The sequence below is a fragment of the Gymnoscopelus braueri genome (genome assembly GCF_963280865.1).
Source record: "Gymnoscopelus braueri genome assembly, chromosome: 4".
Classification (NCBI taxonomy): Eukaryota; Metazoa; Chordata; class Actinopteri; order Myctophiformes; family Myctophidae; genus Gymnoscopelus; species Gymnoscopelus braueri.
This window is the reverse complement of record NC_137605.1, coordinates 11,169,200-11,191,325: the sequence shown is the minus strand read 5'-3', so window position 1 is coordinate 11,191,325 and position 22,126 is coordinate 11,169,200. Positions and strand designations below refer to the sequence as shown.

Sequence of the window (22,126 nt, the reverse complement as noted above, 5' to 3'; positions counted from 1 at the left end):
TGCATGACCTACGGTTCAAGAGTTATAGGCCAACATGCAAAGTGTAGAGTATAGATGTGCAGTATGGATGTAGATGTTTTACATACAGTATAGTTTACAGTATGGATGTAGATGTTTTACATACAGTATAGTTTACAGTATGGATGTAGATGTTTTACTAGCCCTGGTTCAGAGCGTTAGTGAGTTCCCTCTAACGCCCTGGAAGACCCCTCGCTCTGCGCATGTACAAGGAATTCCACTGCCCTGCCAGCGCTCAAGAGTAGTGAAAATAAACTAAACCATTTCGCTACTCACCGAAGCAAAGGCTGTTTTGTGTTGTTGAAAGTCTATTCTCTGAATGCGCGGGCCTCTCAGCACCCCAACTACTCTGTAAAATACACTTTTTGGGCAGAAAATAAAATATGTCAGCGAGACGGAAATTATTTTTATTACTCCACAGTGCCCTCTACAGATCTGGAGGATTTGCTTACCATCAACCAAAATCTGTAGAGGGCACTGTGGAGTAATAAAAATAATTTCCGTCTCGCTGACATATTTTATTTTCTGCCCAAAAAGTGTATTCTACAGAGTAGGTGGGGTGCTGAGAGGCCCGCGCATTCAGAGAATAGACTTTCAACAACACAAAACAGCCTTTGCTTCGGTGAGTAGCGAAATGGTTTAGTTTATTTTCCCTACTCTTGAGCGCTGGCAGGGCAGTGGAATTCCTTGTACATGCACAGAGCGAGGGGTCTTCCAGGGCGTTAGAGGGAACTCACTAACGCTCTGAACCAGGGCTAATGTTTTACATACAGTATAGTTTACAGTATGGATGTAGATGTTTTACATACAGTATAGTTTACAGTATGGATGTATATGTTTTACATACAGTATAGTTTACAGTATGGATGTATATGTTTTACATACAGTATAGTTTACAGTATGGATGTAGATGTTTTACATACAGTATAGTTTACAGTTTGGATGCAGATGTTTTGAATGTTTCACACAGAGGGAATGGAGTGGGATGATGACATCACATAACCAGAGGCATCCTTCTTTATACAATAATGGTGCTTCATTATGTGCAGTTTGGAGAATATTATATTCACATATTGCATATTTCCTTCTTCATGCCTGTTCAGTTCAAATAAATCCTCTGGGGAGGTTTATGTTTACATAAAACATAAACTCATTAATACCACTTCTCTGGTGGATGAAACAGTTATTGGCACAGGTATTTCCATAGAGTCCCTTGAGAATTCAGAATGGGACTAAAACATGGAGGCGTGCGTGCATGTGTGCACAATGCTCTCTTCCTTTCACCTTCCATAGTGTGTGTAGTTCATGTCCCACATGAAGTCACCAGCAGCCACCATCCACATGTCCCTCCACACACAGGACAGCAGCCACATTGATCCAGAGTTTTGCATTTCAAAGTAACAGTGGATTTTTAATTCCATATTATGTTCTCATTTTATATGCCCCATATGAATTATGCCAGATCCATTACCTCATGATTTATTGCTCAGGCTCTGGAGAAATAAAGCTTATCTGATTACAGACTGTTTGTTCTTCATAAAGACAGAGGTCACGTGCACGAATTTTAATCTTTGTAAATTCACCCGTCTGACATCAGCGCTGCTGAACGCGTCTCGGCTGCTCTGGTGTCATTCTGCAGACACAGAGATCTGTAAAACGGGTCCAAATATTCTTTTGGTATTGTCTAATCTAATTAAGGTTTAGCGAACACGCTGTTATTCAAAACACAAACTGGGGCATTGAATTTTCCACCAGCATCGCTTTTTTTTGTCTTCAGTGCAATGGCAGCGCAATTCACCATTTTGTTCTCCTGACGCGTGACTTCATCTCTGTAGTATTGAACATATTATGTTTAGACCTTGTTAATCCCACAGGGAAATTCAGCTTCAGCTTCACCCAGCTAAAGGCTGCTCAGATGGTCATGAAGAGCGCTCGAGAGGGTTTAAGTGTCTTGCTCAGGGACACTTCGGCAAATAGATTGGGGACGGGAGGCAAACCGGTGACCTTCTGATTACCAGACAGGCTCTCAAACCACTAAACTACGTCCGTCCCCAAGTTTCAAACATAAGACGAGAGATGGTAATAATTCTAGTCACTTACAGAATCCTGTTGTGACAAAGTTAACAAGGGTTTGTTTGCTTCTCTGGCCTACAAATGTTGTCCTCTCCCTCCTCTCTCCTCTTGTCTTCCTCCTCCTCACCCACTTTTTATTTTGTTCTTTTTTCTCTCATCATTTAACCCCAGACTCTGAACTCGGTGACGCCTCACCTGGACGTTGAAGAGTGCAGCGTCGCGCTGCTGCCCAGGAACCGGGAGAAGAACCGCAGCATGGACGTGCTGCCTCCCGACCGCGCGCTGGCCTTCCTGGTCACCAGCGAAGGCGAGAGCAACAACTACATCAACGCGGCGCTCACCGACAGCTTCCACCGGCCCGCCGCCTTCATGGTGACGCCTCACCCGCTCCCCGGCACCACGGCCGACTTCTGGAGGCTGGTGTTTGATTACGGCTGCTCCTCTGTGGTCATGTTGAACCAACTCAACCAGTCCAACTCAGCCTGGGTGAGCTCACTGGCTGTGATTGTTAGGGATGGAGCTCGAAAACCGGGTCCATTATATACCCGGGCATGAATTTATCGAGACCCGGGTTTCGATAAGCTTTGGGCTTGTCGAGCCTGTTATCGAGTGCAGCGGCCCATGACGTCATGTCTAAACTATCAAAACAAGAGGCGATCAAGAAATAAATCTAATCACCCACGCTGGTCTAAAAGTGTATTGATAGCTGCAAGTTGTGCCAAACAGCGCTGCCCGGGGAAACAAGGAAGAGGAATTTTATTGGCTCACTACATCACTATTTTAAGGGGACTGTAAGCGTCCATTTGGTTCCATTTGTACACTCGGGTGGTTGCGTCGTTGTTGTGTTTACATGTGCGGTGCAGCGGTGAAACAATGGCGCTAACGAGTGAAACGCTCAAAAGTTTCACTCGTCCTCTTCTACACAAGGTAGCAAGTCTCTGTTGACAATTTTAATAATCCAATTGATAATAATCCATTTGGGATCTCCCTGTGAATGAATAACTAGTGTTGCTTGAGCGTGTCCGTCTTCTCAGTCTATCGTTGCCGAAAATGGCAGATCTACAAGCTCACAACGTGGTGCGAACAGACGCAGTGTGAGCTTGGAGATCGGCTATGTTTGGTGCGCGACACGGTCGTACGATGAAGTATAAATTGCGCTTTTAAAGTGACAGTACACACATTAACCGTTTCTTCAATATTTTCCAAAAGTAAAAAGGTCACTTGCCTTCTGTCTGTTAGAAAAGTACTGTATTTGAAGGCCCTAGTAAAATGTAGTGAGAGTGATATATTTTGGTTAAAACAAAGAAAAAATTATAGAAAAAATAAATATGCATTTTTTGTTTTTAAAGAGTTGAAGAGACATGGAGATTTTATAGTAATTATTACAGTACTATTCATAATATAAAGCCATTTAACACTTATTGCACATTATATGAATGGTTGTTTTAATGATTGTTTGAATGACTTTAGATAGTGGTCAGCCACAAACTCACTGTCACAACTGGCCAATAAAAAAAGATACCGGTTCTGTTCAGAATTTTTCGTCTCAAGTCTTTTTTCATAATAATAGAAAAAGATCGATAGTGGGCTCGATTAAAGCTCGGTTCGATAAGCAGGCTCGATAAGGTGCTGATTATCAATAAAAATGTACGAGCTCCATCCCTAGTGATTATATAGTTTTTACTTTAATTTCATCTTTATTTATTCAGGGAAGGCCAATTAAGAGCAAACTCTCTTTTTCAATGACTGCATATATATAACAAGCAACAAACCAAATGAACACAAAATACAAAAGATGACAGACTTTAGATTTCAAAGTATTATTCAATCTTTTTTTTAAACGATCAAGATAAATCAAATTATCCAGCTTTAAAACGGTTTCTAGACAATTCCACATGAAATACAGTCTTCCCCAGATTAGATTAATTAACGGTAGGACTACAGTATTTAAAACCAGGTAATCTTGTGCACGGGTATATGGTTACAGACTCTAATTATAGACATAAATAATCAGGCAGTTTATTAAGCAAGGCTTTGTAAATAAAAAACAATACAGTGCTGCTTCCTCCTCATAGCCAATGGTGACCAACTGACTTTTCGCTCTATATTGATTTGTTGACTGTATCATAATGTCCACATACTTTAGGACCTGTTGGGGTGGTGGGGGTTGCTCCTATTCAAGGACAAGGTGGTCTTTATTTTATTTTTTTAAGTCTTGTGTACAGGTATTATAGGGTGCGACCAAATGCAATGCAAACGTTTAATCTCAACATATCAAACTGTTAGGTGTTGCGTTTTGTTCCAATGTCTATACAAATGATTTGTGCAAAGTTTGGGGGAAATTCATTCAGCTTTAGAGGTGCAACGCAGCATGTCAAATTTTGTTATTTTGCCAAAAAGTACCATTTTGGGTGCTTTTTGAACTCCCATTTCTTGATAACATAACATGGCAATTTCTCAAAAATACAACAAATAGTTATTGAGAAGATGTTTTTGAAATGAGCAAAATGTGTTTATTTAAGAAGAAACATTGACATTTTCATTGAACATCACTGAAAAATGTTTGAAAATTAATTCTAGCAAAAACAAAAAAACACTGTGTTCAGCTTGCGCTTGCAGCAGCGAAGATTGGGCTGTTCAAAGTGGTCATGCTCAACTGCCTGCAGATTCTGCAGATGTTGCTCACTCTTGGCTGCTGCCACAAAGTCTGTTGTGAGTTTGACTCCACGCTCGGCACAGTCATTCCAATGTTGATGGCACGCACATTCACCACACCTGCCTGGAATGATGCACTGGTAGCCCAATCCTCTACATTGAGTGAGAGAAGAACTGGATTGATGTGCAGCTGGTGCATAATGCTGCGCGCATAGTCAATGTAGTGACTGTCGGTTCGTCAATCACGGGGAAAGTAAAGGCAGTAAGTGCGTCACCAGGCTTCTCATACGGTCCATGCAAAATATGTTGTAGACTACAGAAATAAATAGCTAGATAAACATCCCTTTTATTGTAGCCAGTTGCAAGGAAAAATCACCCCCTGACTCTCTTTGCATATGCTGTTGAACCCATAACCTCTGCAGTGGTGTGCAGAAACGTTACCACTGTGCCACCCGAGCGCCTATCTGGGGTCATTTGATCAAGATGTATCACTCAGATTCCATTCTAATTGACTATAACTCAGAATCCTGACGACGTTTGCACCCCCTTGGTTGGCAACCCGCGACTGCTCTCTAGTCTAGTTTATCTTTTCCATTTTTTTAACCAGCTCGCTAGAGAGCTGGTCAAGGAACAGGCTAAGGATTGTGCGTTTCCTTCAAAATGGTGGCGTGCCCTTCATTTCTTATACACGAATCCACGGAGCGCTGCCCTGGGCGCAGCCATTGCTGCGGTGTCAACGCTCCGCGGACGCGACACCGCAGCAATGGCCGCCTACAGGCAGCTACAGGCAGCGCGTCTGTGGATTCGTCTATATACAGCCTACCCGGCAAAAGGGGTGTGGCTTTAAACAACGCTAAAAAAGCCCAGGCCGCCATCTGGTGGCCAAATAAATGAACTACAGATTTTGAAGTTAAAACAAATGTATTAATAACTAGAAAATGTGCTCCTCGGAGCACAAGTCTCCGCCAGCAGACCTGTGCTATTTTAATCAAATGAAATCACTTACCCTATCTTTAACCATAGTTCTCTAGGAATGTTCTAATTCTTACGTAAAATAGAACATGTTACTATATCATAGCAATTGTGTTACTATATCTATATCATAGCAACGGACGGGTGATTTGTACTGGAAGGTACTGTTCCAATCAAGACTGATTGATCCTGTCTTACACACTTATTTATAGGATTTTATTTCGTCATGCGTCCCTCTAGCCAATCAAAGGCATTGGTGTCAACATATTGACACGTGTCACGTGGAGCTTGACCAATGTTAGCTTGGCTAGGAGGGAGGTGAACACACAGCGGGACGAAGCGAAAACATACTCTCCGCCTCCGGCGGAGACAACAATGAAATGAGTGATGTCTCTTAAACAGTGTTTAAAGGAGTTACATAATTATGTTATTTAATACTGCAGTTTTTATTGTTTAGCTTGCCACGAGCTGGTATAAATTATTTTTCATGTTAGAACTTAATTTCATACTGAAAGACAATTGCGATTTGACTGGGCTGAAACTTTATCTCAGTAAATGACATGGAACTCCATATTTGGGCATGGCTGACATCATAGAGACAACATAATGATGACATGAGCTTTGAATCAGCTCAGCTTAAAACCAGATTGCACAGTGTGAATGACACACATGGAGAGAGACCTAGAGGAAGCCTTCAGCACCTACAAGAGGAGCTATTAGCGGATATCCATACACTTGATTTTCATCCGGTAACCAATCCTGGATAGTAAGGTCACACATCACACACGTTACATTCTTGGACCATTGCAGCCCATGCATAGCAGCAGCTTTAACGATGAACCCACTGTTCCTGACAACGAGCCAGCAGCAAGGAAACTCAGAAGAAGAAAGACCTTACAGTAGTCAACAATCTACCAAGACTTCAATGCAATCGGAAGTAAAGAGGCATTATCTGACTGACACAGGAAAGAAAACTCACATCTGTAGACAGTGTGACAAGAGTTTCAGTCAGTTAGGTCCCCTGAAGACACACCAGAGTGTCCACACTGGAGAAAAACCTTTCCACTGTAAACTGTGTGACAAGAGTTTCAGTCAGTTAGGTACTTTGAACAAACACCAGCGTGTCCACACTGGAGAAAAGCCATTCCACTGTAAACAGTGTGATAAGGGTTTCAGTCAGTTAGGTGACCTGCAAAGTCACCAGCGTATTCACACAGGAGAAAAACCTTTCCACTGTAAACTGTGTAACAAGAGTTTCAGGCTGTTAGGTAACCTAAAGAGTCATCAGCGTATTCACACTGGAGAAAAACCTTTCTACTGTAAACAGTGTGACAAGAGTTTCAGTCTGTCACATAACCTGAAGAGACACCAGCATATCCACACTAGAGAAAAACCTTAGACAAACCGTAGACAGACAGAAACAGAGATCTCCATATATGGGCACAAAGGGACACAGAGTCAGCCAGACGAGTACAACGGGTGCTCTGACAAAGTTCCCTACACTATGACTCAGACATATTGGTCAGATCGGCAGTGCAACATATAGGTGTGAAGGCCCAAACCTCTAGTATTAAAGAAGTGCTGTTGTAGAGAATTATGTGGGACATGGTTATTATTTAACAAGACCAGGAGACCTGGTTCTGCCAGACCCAGAATAAGTACTTTATAAGATCAGAGCACTACGTCACCGGACTTCACATGACGTGTCAGCTAGAGATGCACCGATTGCAAAATCCTTGGCCGATACCGATTACCGTTTTTTTTAAAGTCTGACCTGCCGATACCGGTTTTACCGATACCGATTTTCTATATTTTATATTTTCTAACTAGATTTTTTTCAGGCTAAGTACAAGTACTTAATTTTGTGTATTTGCCAATACAGAGTACCAATAAGATTAAACCAGGAAAAGAGCACTTATGCCATATCATAATAGTACAATATCCAAAATCACAGACGATATCCAGTCCAATATCATGATATGGCTATAATATTGATGCCCTAACTATGCAACGAAAGGTCTAAAGTCATTACAAAAACAAGAAGAATTTTAAAAAGAATACTACTGTAGCCTATATCATTTATTGTTTTATTTGTACCATTGCTGTTATGGCTGTCACTGTTATAGAGCTGCATGATTTTGGCAAAACTTATTATGGGTCCATATGGAGATCAGTTATTGAAATTATTATTTATTAAAAATGGTAATCTTTTTTAACTAACAAAATCTTATCTTAATTCAAAATTATTTTCTGATTTGAACTAAAAGCAAACATAAGCAAACATAAAATAAATAAGGTTTTCCCATTCAGACACATAGCAGGACATGTCTGCATTTAATTGTTTTCAAGGTGAGAAATTTACCTTATGTCACTCTAGTCCAGGGGTCTTCAACAGGGGGTCCGGGACCCCAAGGGGGTCCTCAGAGTTACTACAGGGGGGGGCGCCAAATCTTTGTGTGATATGATATGTTTTACATTAACCACTAGCATCCCATTTCTGAGGAGGACTAAAGCCAAAAATAGCAGATTTACAAGCTCACAAGCTTGTAGATCTGCTATTTTTGGCAAAGAGGTATAGGTGTAGAGGGGAAAAAAGAGCTGACCAAGTAAAAAAGAAAAAAACTATTTCATACTATATAGAAGGGGGTCCCTGCTTCATCTCTCTCAGCTCACCTTATGTCACTGTTTTGACTTGTTTTAACCTCTGACTAAAAATGTTACTCTGTTGCTCAGTGGACTTTGTTAAACTTTCGGACGAGTCTTAACAAGCTTTAATAGGCTACAGCTGGATAGATGAGAAGACGTCTGTATAGGCACATGAATTAAACCAGCAGTGTCGATGGCTGATATCATGATCACGTCTTTAAGAGTTGTTGTTGTTGGAAGCTGCTTACTGCATTAAGGACTTTTCAGATGGCGCCTAGTCATTTATTTGGAATAAGAGGCAACCCTGCAGGTAGGAGGAATGAGCAGCTACTGTCTGTATGAGAGAAGTGCGCTCACACGCATCGCATCGCATGCACACACGCGCACACGCATCGCATCGCATGCACACACACACACACACACACACACACACACACACACACACACACACACACACACACACACACACACAGACAAACACACACCACCCGTCCATGCCAAAGTTGTCTTTTCAACAGCATATGCAAAGAGAGTCAGGGGGTGATTTTTCCTTGCAACTGGCTACAATAAAAGGGATGTTTATCTAGCTATTTATTTCTGTAGTCTACAACATATTTTGCATGGACCGTATGAGAAGCCTGGTGACGCACTTACTGCCTTTACTTTCCCCGTGATTGACGAACCGACAGTCACTACATTGACTATGCGCGCAGCATTATGAAATATAATATATTCCATATTATATAGATAGTCAATATAATTATGTATCCTTATATTTCAATGGTAATCAGCACCATCTGTGGGCTTCTCTTGCTAATGTTTTCTGAGTCGACCCACACGACTTTGATCATCATGCTGTTGCTGCGCAGTGCCAACGCAGTTTCAATTTGACCGGCATAAAATCGGAATTTATGACAGTGACCGGCCGAGCACCGATCCAGCCGGTTGGACCTAAAACCGGCTTTTTTAATCGGCGGCCGATTAATCGGTGCATCTCTAGTATGTATGGACGAAAGGGGGACAGACTTTTTTTGGCTGGGGCCGGAGGACAAAGTGACCATGCCCATGTATGGACGAAACAGGTACAAAGCCTCATGTAAGCCCTACGACCCCTTGGGTCTGGCAAAAATAATAGTCAGTGGTGTCAAATACCATGTTGATAACCTGGTCGTCACAGCACCAGTCCTGCAGTAGCTTGTATGCCTGCCGGGCGATGATCTCTCCGCACGCCTCGTCTTTCCTCTTTGTATATGCTGGCACACCAAGCAGTTTGAGCTGCTCCGCATCTCCAACCACCACTATCAAACGCTCCTCCAACTGGCGCACATTGCTGAACATCAGTGTCAACTTGCTGTCCCAGTGCAGGTTGCACATGGGAGATGGTGTCCACTGCTTGTGGTGCTCTTTACCGCCGAAATATTTGCACAATTACCGCTCTTACCATCTCTGAACTTGCGTGCGAAACTGCTGCATTGGTGTGATCTTCAACAGTGTAGCCACTGACACGAGACTCGGCCGGCTGAGGATGTAGGGTGGAATGCAGGCTGTGGTGCCAGTCTTCTGTGTCGCTATGCTCATCACTTTCACTCTCCAACATCGCCATTCTGGACTTCACTGTCATTTCCTGCTGCTCCTTGGTAAAGCGTGCCTGCCGGGCAGCTCCCAAAAGTACAACTCATATGAAAATATCCTTAATAAAAGTACATCAACACAAAGAATAGAGAGTAGATTACCTCAATTGTCTTCAGGTAAAGGGTGGAGTCTTTTTCCTCACAGCATTGTGCTTCGTTAGCATTAGAATTGTCCTCGATTTTCTCAGGTTAGCATGGCTACCAAATAGACATTATGTTGAATGTTGAAATGAAAGTTGTAGCTAGAGTGCATTATGCACAATGTGTTGGTGATGGCAGTAATATTAAATTAGATTTAAAAAAAATAAACAAAAGGTAAAACATGCATAGTATGCTGGTTACCCCCTTTTGCCATAAAAGCTGATGGCCGTTGCACCTCTAATCACCTCATATTGCAAAAATATTTTTGCATATGTTGTAACAACATGCATTGGAACACTTTTATCACATTAACAGATCAGCAGGTTAAATTTTTATTTTTTGATGCACCCTAACAGGTATATAAGAGTAACATTTCCTTTTGTGTGGCTTCTCCGACGTTGGGGGTCTGGATGTTTGCTTGATAGAAGTTCCTTCACATCACACATTGCACTGCTCTGATCATGTGACTGTGAGGTGTTGCTAGATAACACCAGCCCCAGCTTACATCAGGAGAATCAAGAATCAAGAGAGGTTTGTTTGTCACTCACTCATATGGGTACAAGCAGTGACATGTTACTGTACTAAAGCAACATTATATAATAACAACACGCACAATCTAAGCTGACCAGTGTCCCATAGCTTCATTTGATTGTCTCAGCAGCAGAAATTAACGGGAAATTAGTCACGTATTGTTTCTCTGTATTTGTTTGGGTGTCTCTCCCCTGTTGTCAGTGTTTGGAGCTTATAGGAAATCTCAGGGCCAGATTTACATACATCAGAACATGCTGGCCTCTGCTTGACTCTGCTGCAGTCTGTCTCTGTCCCTCTGAGCTTAACTTGATTTTCTTAAAACAAATAGCCTGAAGTGAAATGTGCTCTATAAGGTGCATGGAATTTACGTCTGGATTACTAAAGCTGTAGCTAATTATGCAACTGGCCCATGTGGGAACATGGTGTGGAAGGTTCATGGTTGTCTTTGATTTCTGAGAGTAATTATTGAGTGACTGAATTAATAGGTTTTGATTATTGATTTATTGCCTCCTTTTCAACACCCATCGGTATCAGTAATTGGCACAGTTTTTAAAGGCGGGGGATTTCCATGCAAAAGCAAACCTCGCACATTGCATGAGCATTAAAACTAATCCAGCAGAATGTGTAATTAACCACTTATCACATCTCCTCCTGTTATGTGTGTGATCCTCGCTTAAACGCTTAAAGGAGACAGCTGCACTTGGTGATGTCACACAAGGTGTTTTTTTGTTGTTTTCTTTTAGCTTTTTACCCATTTTCTTCCCAATTTAGTCATGCCAATTAATTCCTCCCAACACACATGTCTGAAATGAGGTTCAAAAGCTGTGGCTACGGTGTCTGTCTACAGTGTTTTTGTCTCTTATTTCATGCATTCACATTTGGCAAATGCACCTGTGTGCATCATTCTAAAACCACTCTTAACTCACACACACAAACATACTTACACACATCATCTGTAACCCTGTGGCCTTCAGAGAGCTTTACATACATTTTTCTCTACTATGATGGAGAGAGAGAGAGAGAGAGAGAGAGAGAGAGAGAGAGAGAGAGAGAGAGAGAGAGAGAGAGAGAGAGAGAGAGAGAGAGAGAGAGAGAGAGAGAGAGAGAGAGAGAGAGAGAGAGAGAGAGAGAGAGAGAGAGAGAGAGAGAGAGAGAGAGAGAGAGAGAGAGAGAGAGAGAGAGAGAGAGAGAGAGAGAGAGAGAGAGAGAGAGAGAGAGAGAGAGAGAGAGAGCATGAAGGAGAGAGATAGCAATATTAATGCTTGCTATGTGATCTAAGTGAAAAATATTTGAGTTAAAGCAGAGGCTGAGACACATGAGAGCAGGTTGGGAATAAACGCATGTGCACTTTCACGAACGTTTGTGCATACAGAACTGGTCCGTTCCGCAAATGATTTAAAATGAGTTTGACACCCCTGTCCTAGATCTTTAGCTTCCTCCACAAGAGACTTGTACGAAACTGTTGGCCGATTATCGACAATTATCGACACATTTTCTTTTTCCTGCTTGTCTACTGCAATTCCTGGCAATAGATCAAACCCAGACATTGGCTTAAGTACTCTCTCTCTCTCTCTCTCTCTCTCTCTCTCTCTCTCTAGCCGTGTGTCCAGTACTGGCCGGAGCCTGGCTTACAGCAGTATGGACCCATGGAAGTGGAGTTTCTGTCCATGTCAGCGGACGAGGACGTCATCACTCGTCTGTTTCGGGTCAAGAATGTCACGAGGGTGAGTTGTTCAAAATGCTTCAGCTGTTCTGCTACATTCGTGGCACTTCATACCTCCAAGATTCAATATTGAAGAATTCAAGATTCAAAACATTAATTACAGTAATGCCCAAATACACCCATGACTAATTCAGGGCTGATTTACCGCAGCCATAATTGCAAAATGGCATTGGTCACGCTTCCACGTCTTAAGTTAACACATTGATTGGCAAGAACGAGTTAACTAGTTTTTACTAGTTTTTAGAATCCATCACTTGATTGCCAAGAACGAGTTAACTCTAATAATTCTGGCAGTCAATGTGTTAAGTAATACAACCTGGCGGTAATCAAGACGTGCTTATTAGGGCCCTCAGAGTCAAATTGACATTTAGGATGTTGCAGTGCGATCATGACTGTAGCTAAAAGTCAATTCATAATGTTGACAAGTGTACTGTGTATCGTTTTCATGTGAAAGCTGCAGGTCGGTGTGGTTTGAATTTTTGATGGTTGGAGGCTCTGGGCTGTGTGCTCTCAGGTGACGAGTAACACATGCACGCTTCAAGAGCTGCTGACTTTAAAACAGCCAGCATTTGGGTCGTTCCAGCTAGTTCCAAAAGGAGAGCTTTCTTTGTCTGCAGGCTTCACTTGCTATCATGCTACAACACACAGCGTGCCTCAGTGCCTCTGTGTCCTTCTATAGCTCCTTTCTTATGCACACGGCACTACTCACTCCAGTGTTGCGTCCCGCCAGTGCTAGGGAAGTTGTCAAATAGATACACTGCAAAACTGTAGCCTGAAGATTTGCGCAGAGCAGGCCGGCAGAACATTAAACAATTTATTCATAGCTCCCTATTATACATGCTGCAAAGGACATATTTGAATCCATCAGGCCAGGAAATTGAACCAGCACAGCTGGGATTTCCATAAAGCCACCTATAAGGGTGATGATGTACACCGTAGCTACTCCCCGTAACGTGGGAAAACACAGTAGAGAAGTGTTGTGTATTTGAGGCAGTAAACTGCGTGTTATCAGGCCTAGCTGGTTGTACATTGACATGCATGCAGTAAAGGTCAGTCTCACCCCCTTTTTTCAATTTCCTCCTGTCATTACCTCCGATGGGCGTCTTCCCTGCCTTTCATGCGTCCGTTGGCATACTAAAGAGGGGCTTTGATTGGAATGCAGTTATTCTCCAGAGGCTCTATTGTATTTGTTCATAAAACCACATGAACACCGGTACTTAACATTTAAGTACCTGGCGCGAGGAGAATTCGTTAGAAATCATGAACAAAAACAAAACAGAACGCTGCAGGATTAGAGCTAAATGGAAGTGTCCAGTTTGTCCTCTCGTTGGATAAGCACTGTGGAATGCGTTAGCGAGGGGTATGTACCCTCAATGATGCTCATAGAGCATCGCAGTTCCCGCCCCTTCCGGGTTCCACCGCAAAATACTCAATGCATTTTTCCCATTGACATTTCCAAAAATATTTATATCAATTAATTTAAGCCTAGAATCAAGCCATCCAGGGTCCTGGTGAATCATGACCATAAAACGTTTGATTCTGTGATTATTCTTTTTGGAAAACGGCAAAACAAAGGGTATTTATTAAATATAGTATATCATATAATTAAATATAAAATAAACGTTTTATGGTCATGATTTGACGTTTTATGGCTTGATTCTAGGCTTAAATTAATTGATATAAATATTTTTGGAAATGTCAATGGGAAAAATGCATTGAGTTTTTCCTTCCGGCACCAGGAAAAACCAGGAAGTGGTCGGGAACTGCGATGCTCTATTGCCTCTTGGTTTAGAGTAAAACAATTGTATTGTTTTTTTCTCATGCATATAATACGAACACAAGAAGCGCCCACAGATAGGATCACTGTGGAGTGGTTTAGGAATGCCAGTACAGGGTGGCAGCGGTGCCCACAGCCCTCCCTCCTGTGCTCACTGGCATCCTCAGCTCCCCTGTCAGCTGGCCACACACATCCACACTCACTAAGATGATGCAGCTTTATTCTGCTCTCTCTCTCTCTCTCTCTCTCTCTCTCTCTCTCTCTCTCTCTCTCTCTCTCTCTCTCTCTCTCTCTCTCTCTCTCTCTCTCTCTCTCTCTCTAGCACATGTTTTCCTGTGTGTGTGATAAAGTCATACAAAGAGGAATGCATGGTAAGCATTAAGTAGGACGTATAAAATACTCACCTGTACGGTACATTCCTCTGTGTGTCGTCAGGTGTCTTTACAGCCCAGTTTACATGACTAACGACGCTCCACTGCTCCTTAAGTGTGAGCTGACATTCACCGGGGGCGTGGCTATGAGCACACCGGGACCCCTCTGCCCCGTGCCCAGCAACACACCCATTAATAAGAGTCACACTGCTGACAGTGCACGCACACACACTCGCACGCACGCAGGCACGCACACACACACGCAAACACACACACACACACACACACAGGTGTTAAGTGGCACATGCAGAAATACAGAAACTTGTCCACCTTGCAGCTGTACGCTGACAGATGCAGAAATGCAAACGGCATCCATGAGTTGTGCAGGTGTCCAGGCGTGAACAAACTGCACGCACACACACACACACACACACAGGCACACACACACTGATGTAGTGTATGTGTTGTGTTGTCTGGGGGCGGCAGTGGCTCAGGGGTGGAGTGGCCGGGTAGAGTTGCGGTTTCCAGTACGATCACAGCGCTTTGGATAAAAGCGCTATATAAATGCACCATTTACCATTTATTTTGTCTTCCTCAGCTCCAAGAGGGCCAGCTGGTCGTCTGCCAGTTCCAGTTCCTGCGCTGGTCAGCGTACCGTGACGTGCCCGACTCCAAGAAGGCTTTCCTTAACCTGCTGGCTCAAGTGCACAAGTGGCAGAGGGAGTGTGGAGAGGGACGCACCGTTGTCCACTGCCTGTGAGTCACCTGATGTCTGTAATGCATTATAAACATTCTTATAATGCAATATAAACATTCTTATAATACATGATAAACATTCTTATAATGCAATATAAACGTTACCCATAATGCTTTACAATAACAACCATAACACATAGCAAATCATCTTATAATGACTTAAACGGTGAAGTGTCATAACTTTAGAATTGCTGGAGACTCAGCCTGAATTGTCATTTTGTTTCACTCCTTTATTCGATTCCATGAATCGCCTGAATATATTTTTAATGGGCATGGCTCAGGGGCTGGAGCCAGGCTAGGAGACTCATGGACCATTAATGTATATATGTCACAGGGAAAATGGCATTCCAGGGAAATTGACAGGGGAGCGCTTGTTTTATAGGCACGGGGTGGTGCTGCGAGGCGGGGCTTTGATGCGAGGACGACGACCACAACAACAACATACTAACCAGGAAGCTACGCTAGGGAAACGCTGAAAATAAAATGGATAATATGAGAGAAATACTCAAGTAAAGTACGAATACCTCAAAATTGTACTTGAGTAAATCTACTTTGTTACTTGCACCACTAGTACAAGCCTCAGTGGCGCACTTCGATAATCATTGGACTCCCCACCCACTACCACTGGGAGCCGGGGTTTGACTCCAGCTTGGGACATTACTTTTTCAAACAACCGCGGACTACTTTTTTTTCGCTGATAAAGTATAGTTTTGGACCATGACGGAAGGCGCTCCGACTTAGCAGACCTTGAGGCAGAGGAGTCGCGCCCGAGCGCCTCCAGGCGCGAGTGCCCGCGACGACCTGCCGATGGTCTGCTAGTCGACTTAAGCGCCGTCCGAGTTATGTACCGATAGGCACAGAATCGTAAATGATGTTGTGTGGGGACTGCGTTTGCCCCAAGTGCCACTCACTGCACTAACATAGCCCGCCAGGCCCGCCCCCTGGAGAGTGTGTGTGTGTGTGTGTGTGTGTGTGTGTGTGTGTGTGTGTATGTGTGTACACGCGCGCGTGTGCGCATGCGTGTGTGCGTGCTGGTTTGTGCATGCGTGCGTGTGTGGTGTGGGGCTCATGTCTGGCTTGCATTGCCCTCTAGCGTTGATTCTACAGAATTGCATGAGGGGCATGAAAACAAGCGTACCCCTTTCAATTTCCCTGGAATGCCATTTTCCCTGTAACATATACAATGTTTGTAATCATAGTTTTTAGTAATAGCTGAGTATGAACAAGGTTTGATCAAAGAATATAGCAGCTCAAAATCTAAATCAACCAGAATGCTTGATGGGTGCAGTGGTAGGTGTAAGGCGGTGTAATGTCGCGCGTGTGTGTGTGTGTGTGTGTGTGTGTGTGTGTGTGTGTGTGTGTGTGTGTGTGTGTGTGTGTGTGTGTGTGTGTGTGTGTGTGTGTGTGTGTGTGTGTGTGTGTGTGTGTGTGTGTGTGTGTGTGTGTGTGTGTGCCTGCGTGTTTGCCTTGCTTTAACTCTCATGTTGTAATAAGCTCCCTGGTCGGAGCTGAGCCCCCCTGATGAATAAGAATGGATGCTGCAGCTCATTGGTCAGCCAGCACATGCCCCCACCACCACTACTGTACCATCATCATCCACACAATCATCACTCAGCGCTGTCACACAGCGTTTCCCACGACAACCGGGACAGAGATTATTGAGATGAAATCAATGATTGCTTCATACAGAACACCTTGGTTCTGGACACAGTAAATCCTAGACTGCCAAAGCACTGAGGACGATTGATGCTTTTAATATTGCTGCTATTGGCTGCTGGGTCTGCCATGCCCACCCTCCTCTGACTTCACCTCTGGAGAGAGGAAGTGTGGCAGTAGTTCATTGATTATGGCCTTTCATTTATGATAACCTGGAATATACCTCTGGCAGGATGTCGCATAATGTGGCCGTTTCTCACTTTTCACTTGCTTGCAGTGTTTTCTATTTGACCATTTCTCTATGAAGACACAGTGGCCCTCAATTATCAATGGAGTATACAAACCAGCTTATATTTGAGCCCAGGAATCAGCAGGTTGCACATAACTCCATAGGACACGCTACTGTATTTAAGTTTGGAGACCTCACTGTCCATGAAAATCTAATGATTACAGCGGCACCGTCGGTCCCGACTCCCAACCAGTATCAAGTGATGTAGGAGACACCAGCACAATTTTTTTGATCACTGAACTTCAACAATGTGTTGATTTCATTCCTGGAAACATGTGAAAAACTATGGGTGATTCTCGGCTATTCCTGTGCTTTATCTGTGATAAATCCATACTCTACTGTATACATTACAGCTGGGGATCGAACCAGGAACCTCCCGATTCCCAAGCTCTAATGTACCTCCTGAGCCACTGTGGCCCGTACTGATATGAAACAACGCTTTTATTTTTTCCAAAGTTATGGTTGCTTATCATTATTTTTGTTGCACATTGTAACTTTTGAGTGTTCACACCTACAATATGGATTTTTCTTACACGTGTTCCACCGACCGACTTCAAATTCGCCATGCACCATGACTCAGCCATAACCAGGAGACAGTAACAGATATCTCCATATGGGCATAAAAGGGATAAGGACTGACAGATACAGAGATCCCCATATATGGGCAAATCAGCATGCCCATATATGGGCATATACTGATGACATCAGGGATCTCTATATATGAGTATAAAAGGGACAAGGACTGACAGATACAGAGATCTCTATATATGGGCATATCAGCATGCACATATATGGGCATATACTGATGACATCAGGGATCTCTATATATGGGTATAAAAGGGACAAGGACTGACAGATACAGAGATCTCTATATATGGGCATAAAAGGGACAAGGACTGACAGATACCGATATCTCCATATATGGGCATATCAGTCAGATCGGCAGTGTGACGTAGGTATCACACCCAGTTTGCACTTATTTCAAAATAAAGGTTGTTATGTAGATGTGGACAATCAAAATGTGAATAATCAGATTAATTGTATTAGGTTAACACATTGCATGCCAGTCGCGTAGATCTACGCGAACCTATTTAAAGCCGCAGCGTGCCAGTCGCGTAGATCTACGCGAACCGCCGATTCCCATGTTAAGTGCCCCAGGTGCACTTTCCGAATTTTTTTGATCCATTTCCGTTTCCGGTTTCCGGTCGGAAACGGAATTATTCGGGTTCCGGTTTTTTCGATCGTATCCGCTTCCTGTCTGGGATCCTGTTTAAAACTCGATTTTCTCTGGTTGTTGTTTTTCTCCTCGCTGATCACTGTTTACCGTTGATCGGCTGTAGCTTCAAGATGGCGGCACGGATTTGGAAACTGTTTTCGCTGACCGTTTCTCACGGATCCGCTGTGTGTTTAGAACCAAATGAACGCGCACTTTTAACTTATTTAGCGAGGTCTGTGGCGACATGAAAAAAACTAAAAAACAACAATAAAACGCTGGCACTGGTGAGTACATTATGAGATTAAACTCTGGCATGGAATGTGTTAAGGATGAAAGAAAGTGGCTCATGTAACTGCAGACTTAACTGCAGTTAATTGTGCACCATGCCATTGCCAACATGGATGGCACATGTACAAACAAACCTGTGACCATTTTTGTTGTTCCCCACAGAAACGGCAGTGGCCGCAGTGGGACCTTCTGTGCCTGCACCATTCTGCTGGAGATGATCCAGTACCAGAACATGGTGGACATCTTCTATGCTGTCAAGACGCTACGCAACTCCAAACCCAACATGCTGGAGTCTCTGGTAAGAGGTGGCTTTCATTCAAATACACCACTAGTTCACCTAACTGTAATAAATGTGATACAGAAGTTGGTACGTATGCACATGTGTTTTGGAAATGTACAAAGATACAAGTGTTTTGGAATGAGGTGAAGAACGAGCTGAATACCTTGATTGGATATAATTTGGACTTGTCGCCTCTCCAGTGTGTACTGGAGCTAAGGTATCCAGTGCAAGGGACAGTCACAACGCTAAATTGATCAGAATACTCTGATATATAGCAAGAAAGACTGTACTCAAGCTTTGGATCCATAAGGACATTCCTACACTGGATGATTGGTATAAGGAGGTTATTTGAGCGTGGTACCTCTGACTTATATCCTCCTTGATAACATGGAAGGGTTCACAAGGGTGCAGTGGACCCCTCTAGATTGAGCTTCAATGTAGCTTATTGAACAGTATATGTAAAAAAGGAAAAGAAAACTAACCTGGAATATGCAATCATGTCAATCCGGTGGTGTACTTGTGTTTGTCTATTTTATTTTACTTTATTTAATTTTATTGTTATCTAACGTAATGTCTGTGATTGTGGTGCCTGCTATTTTGTTGTTATGATTGTTATGATTAAGGTTGGCAAGCTGCCAAAAAAAATGGGTGGTTCTACACAAATTGTATGCTACAACAAATGTGAAAATGTCAGAACCTCAATAAAGAAACATTAAAAAAAAATACACCACTAGGGGGCGCAACAAATGCAAAGAAAGTCTGCATGGCTAGGTACAGATTTGGCCTTAAAGATGATTAACAGATGTTATGATTAACGGACAGGCGCTCATTAATTTAATACAGTGTTGTAAATTGCCAAAAGTCTAGACCCCTCACAGCTTTCAACATAACAGTAACAGTCTGTGTTGGCTTAAACCCCTGAATCACAGCTTTGTGGCTATATTTTGTATACATTTTAATCCTGTTGTATCTATAATCTTTATTGTTTGATTTTCTTCCTCAGGACCAGTACCGATTTTGCTACGACTTCATCCTGGAGTACTTGGACTGCTTTGAAGGGAGCTAGCAACATGTTTACTGTGGCTGATGTATTTTGTGGGCTGTGGATTGTGTCTGGGACTCTCAGTGACCATGCTTCTCAGGCAAATGCTGCCTGCACTGCAGGAGCATGGAGCTCGTTCTTGGTGAATCAGAGGTGTGTGTGCTGCCGTGTACAGACGCACGTCAGTTTGAGGAGGTGGAGGAGGGCGAGAAGCATGCAACTGTATGTGTAGTTGATCATGTTTTTTTTTACTTTCATTTCACTATAAAAGCTTCTCAGTTGCTCAAACAGGGGTATTTATGGCCTGACAATTGTTTATTTCTATTCTATTCTCTTGATTTAGTCCACTAATCATGGACTGCAGGAAGAGAGGAGAGAAGCTGGACTCCCTCTACATCTGCTGTGGACAGAGTCAGCAGCTTCAAGTTCCTCTGCGTCCGCATCACTGAGGACCTCTCCTGGGACGAGCACACAGGCCCTGTGGTGAAGAAGGCACATCAAGGCCTCTTTCACCTCAAGTTATCCTGATGAACCCCTCCCACCCCCTCTATGATGAGCTAGCGGGGTTGAGGAGCACATTCAGCCACAGACTCATCGTTTCTCAACACAAGACTGAGTGACTCTGTCAGTCCTTTGTGCCGGTAGCCATGAAGCTCCATAACCAAGCCCCCTTACGCTCTGTTCTGGTCTTGGATTAATGACTCCTGCTTTACTTTGGCACATTTGCTCATGAACTACTATGAGATGCCTGCTTAGGTTAAAGGAGCACTTCAACCATTTTCAACCTTATCTTCGTAAATTGGTCCTAAAGCTCATTATGAGATGGCACCATTTCCGTCTATTCACTCGCTTCTAATTGGTTGGCTATGGACAGTTCAGAAACCTGCCTACCAATGACATCTTCAATCGGGATTCCAAGCTAATAGAAACTGAAGCCTTTCTCATACTGGAAGGCTACTGGAAGGCTGAAGTAGAATCCATTGTTCTTGCATTAATTCAACAACAATGAAATCTTGTTTGAAATGACACACCTAACTACTGATGATGCTACGCAGGTTTATTTCTGTAATTTATTCAAGGAATACTTGCCTTTATTTCAATAAGACAGTGGAGAGAGAGACCGGAAACAGGGGAGAGAGTGACATGCAGCAAATCAGCCGCCAGGCTCGGGAATCGAATCCAGGACACACTGGCAGTCATCAAAGCCTATGTGGTACGCACATTAACCACTTAACCATCAGCGCCCCAGGTGCTTAGGTTTCTGAACTGTCCACAGCCCTCCTCTGAGACATAGGGTGAGTACACAGAAATGGTGCCATCTCATAATGAGCATTAGTGAGGACCAATTATATCAATATATGGTTGAAAATGGGCAAAGTGGTCCTTTAACTGTTATACGTAATTATTTCACTGTCGATGGATTGTATATTTCTCACATTCACTGTAGATATGCTGTACATAGTTATCCATATTCCCTTTGTGTAGCTGGCTGACACTACATATATCAGCCTGTCATCATTATTCACTGTTGATATTCTGTACATATATAGTTTGTACATTATACGTACTGTATGCCTACATTTATATTTATATCTAACCTGGTCAGTCCAAGTGCAGATGGCTAGGTCAGTCTTTAAATCTCTTATTTTTGATCTTACTATTTTATTTATTTATATGTAGATATGTATGTATGTATGTATGTATGTATGTATGTATGTATGTAAGTATGCATGTGAGAGTGTGCGTGCGTGTGTTTGTGTGGGGGGGGGGGTCATGTGTGTCTTTTTTTAAATGAAACTTAAGGTCTAATGTGTGTGTGCCTATATGTGAGGCTATATGTTTTTCAAATGCATTGCCTTCAAGAACTTAGTGTTTTGAAAAATGCTACTGTATATAAATAAAACGTATCGTTATCAGTGTAGTTGTGTTATTATTGAAACGGCTTTGGTACATAACTACAATAGAATATACATTTTTATATTATTTCTTGTCCACAAGTGGAAACAAATGCTGGAAAAGCCAGCCGACGTCTAAAATGAAATTGGGCAGCACCCCTCACAA

The 22,126-nt window shown here is 42.8% G+C and overlaps 1 protein-coding gene across 7 annotated transcripts in view; it reads left to right on the top strand.

The window, feature by feature from the left end:
• Positions 1-21,784, top strand: part of LOC308083185 (receptor-type tyrosine-protein phosphatase U) — a 209,605-nt gene extending 187,821 nt beyond the window's left edge. For all 7 annotated transcript variants that reach the window (XM_080425388.1, XM_080425387.1, XM_080425384.1 and 4 more), the window contains 6 exons: positions 2,263-2,577; positions 12,266-12,391; positions 15,137-15,294; positions 18,906-19,041; positions 20,027-20,218; positions 20,409-21,784. In XM_080425388.1, the coding sequence (XP_080281514.1) occupies positions 2,263-2,577; positions 12,266-12,391; positions 15,137-15,294; positions 18,906-19,041; positions 20,027-20,089 (798 nt within the window). In that variant the 3' untranslated portion in view covers positions 20,090-20,218; positions 20,409-21,784. The remainder of the gene's footprint in view (positions 1-2,262; positions 2,578-12,265; positions 12,392-15,136; positions 15,295-18,905; positions 19,042-20,026; positions 20,219-20,408) is intronic.
• The last annotated feature ends 342 nt before the right edge of the window (positions 21,785-22,126 follow it).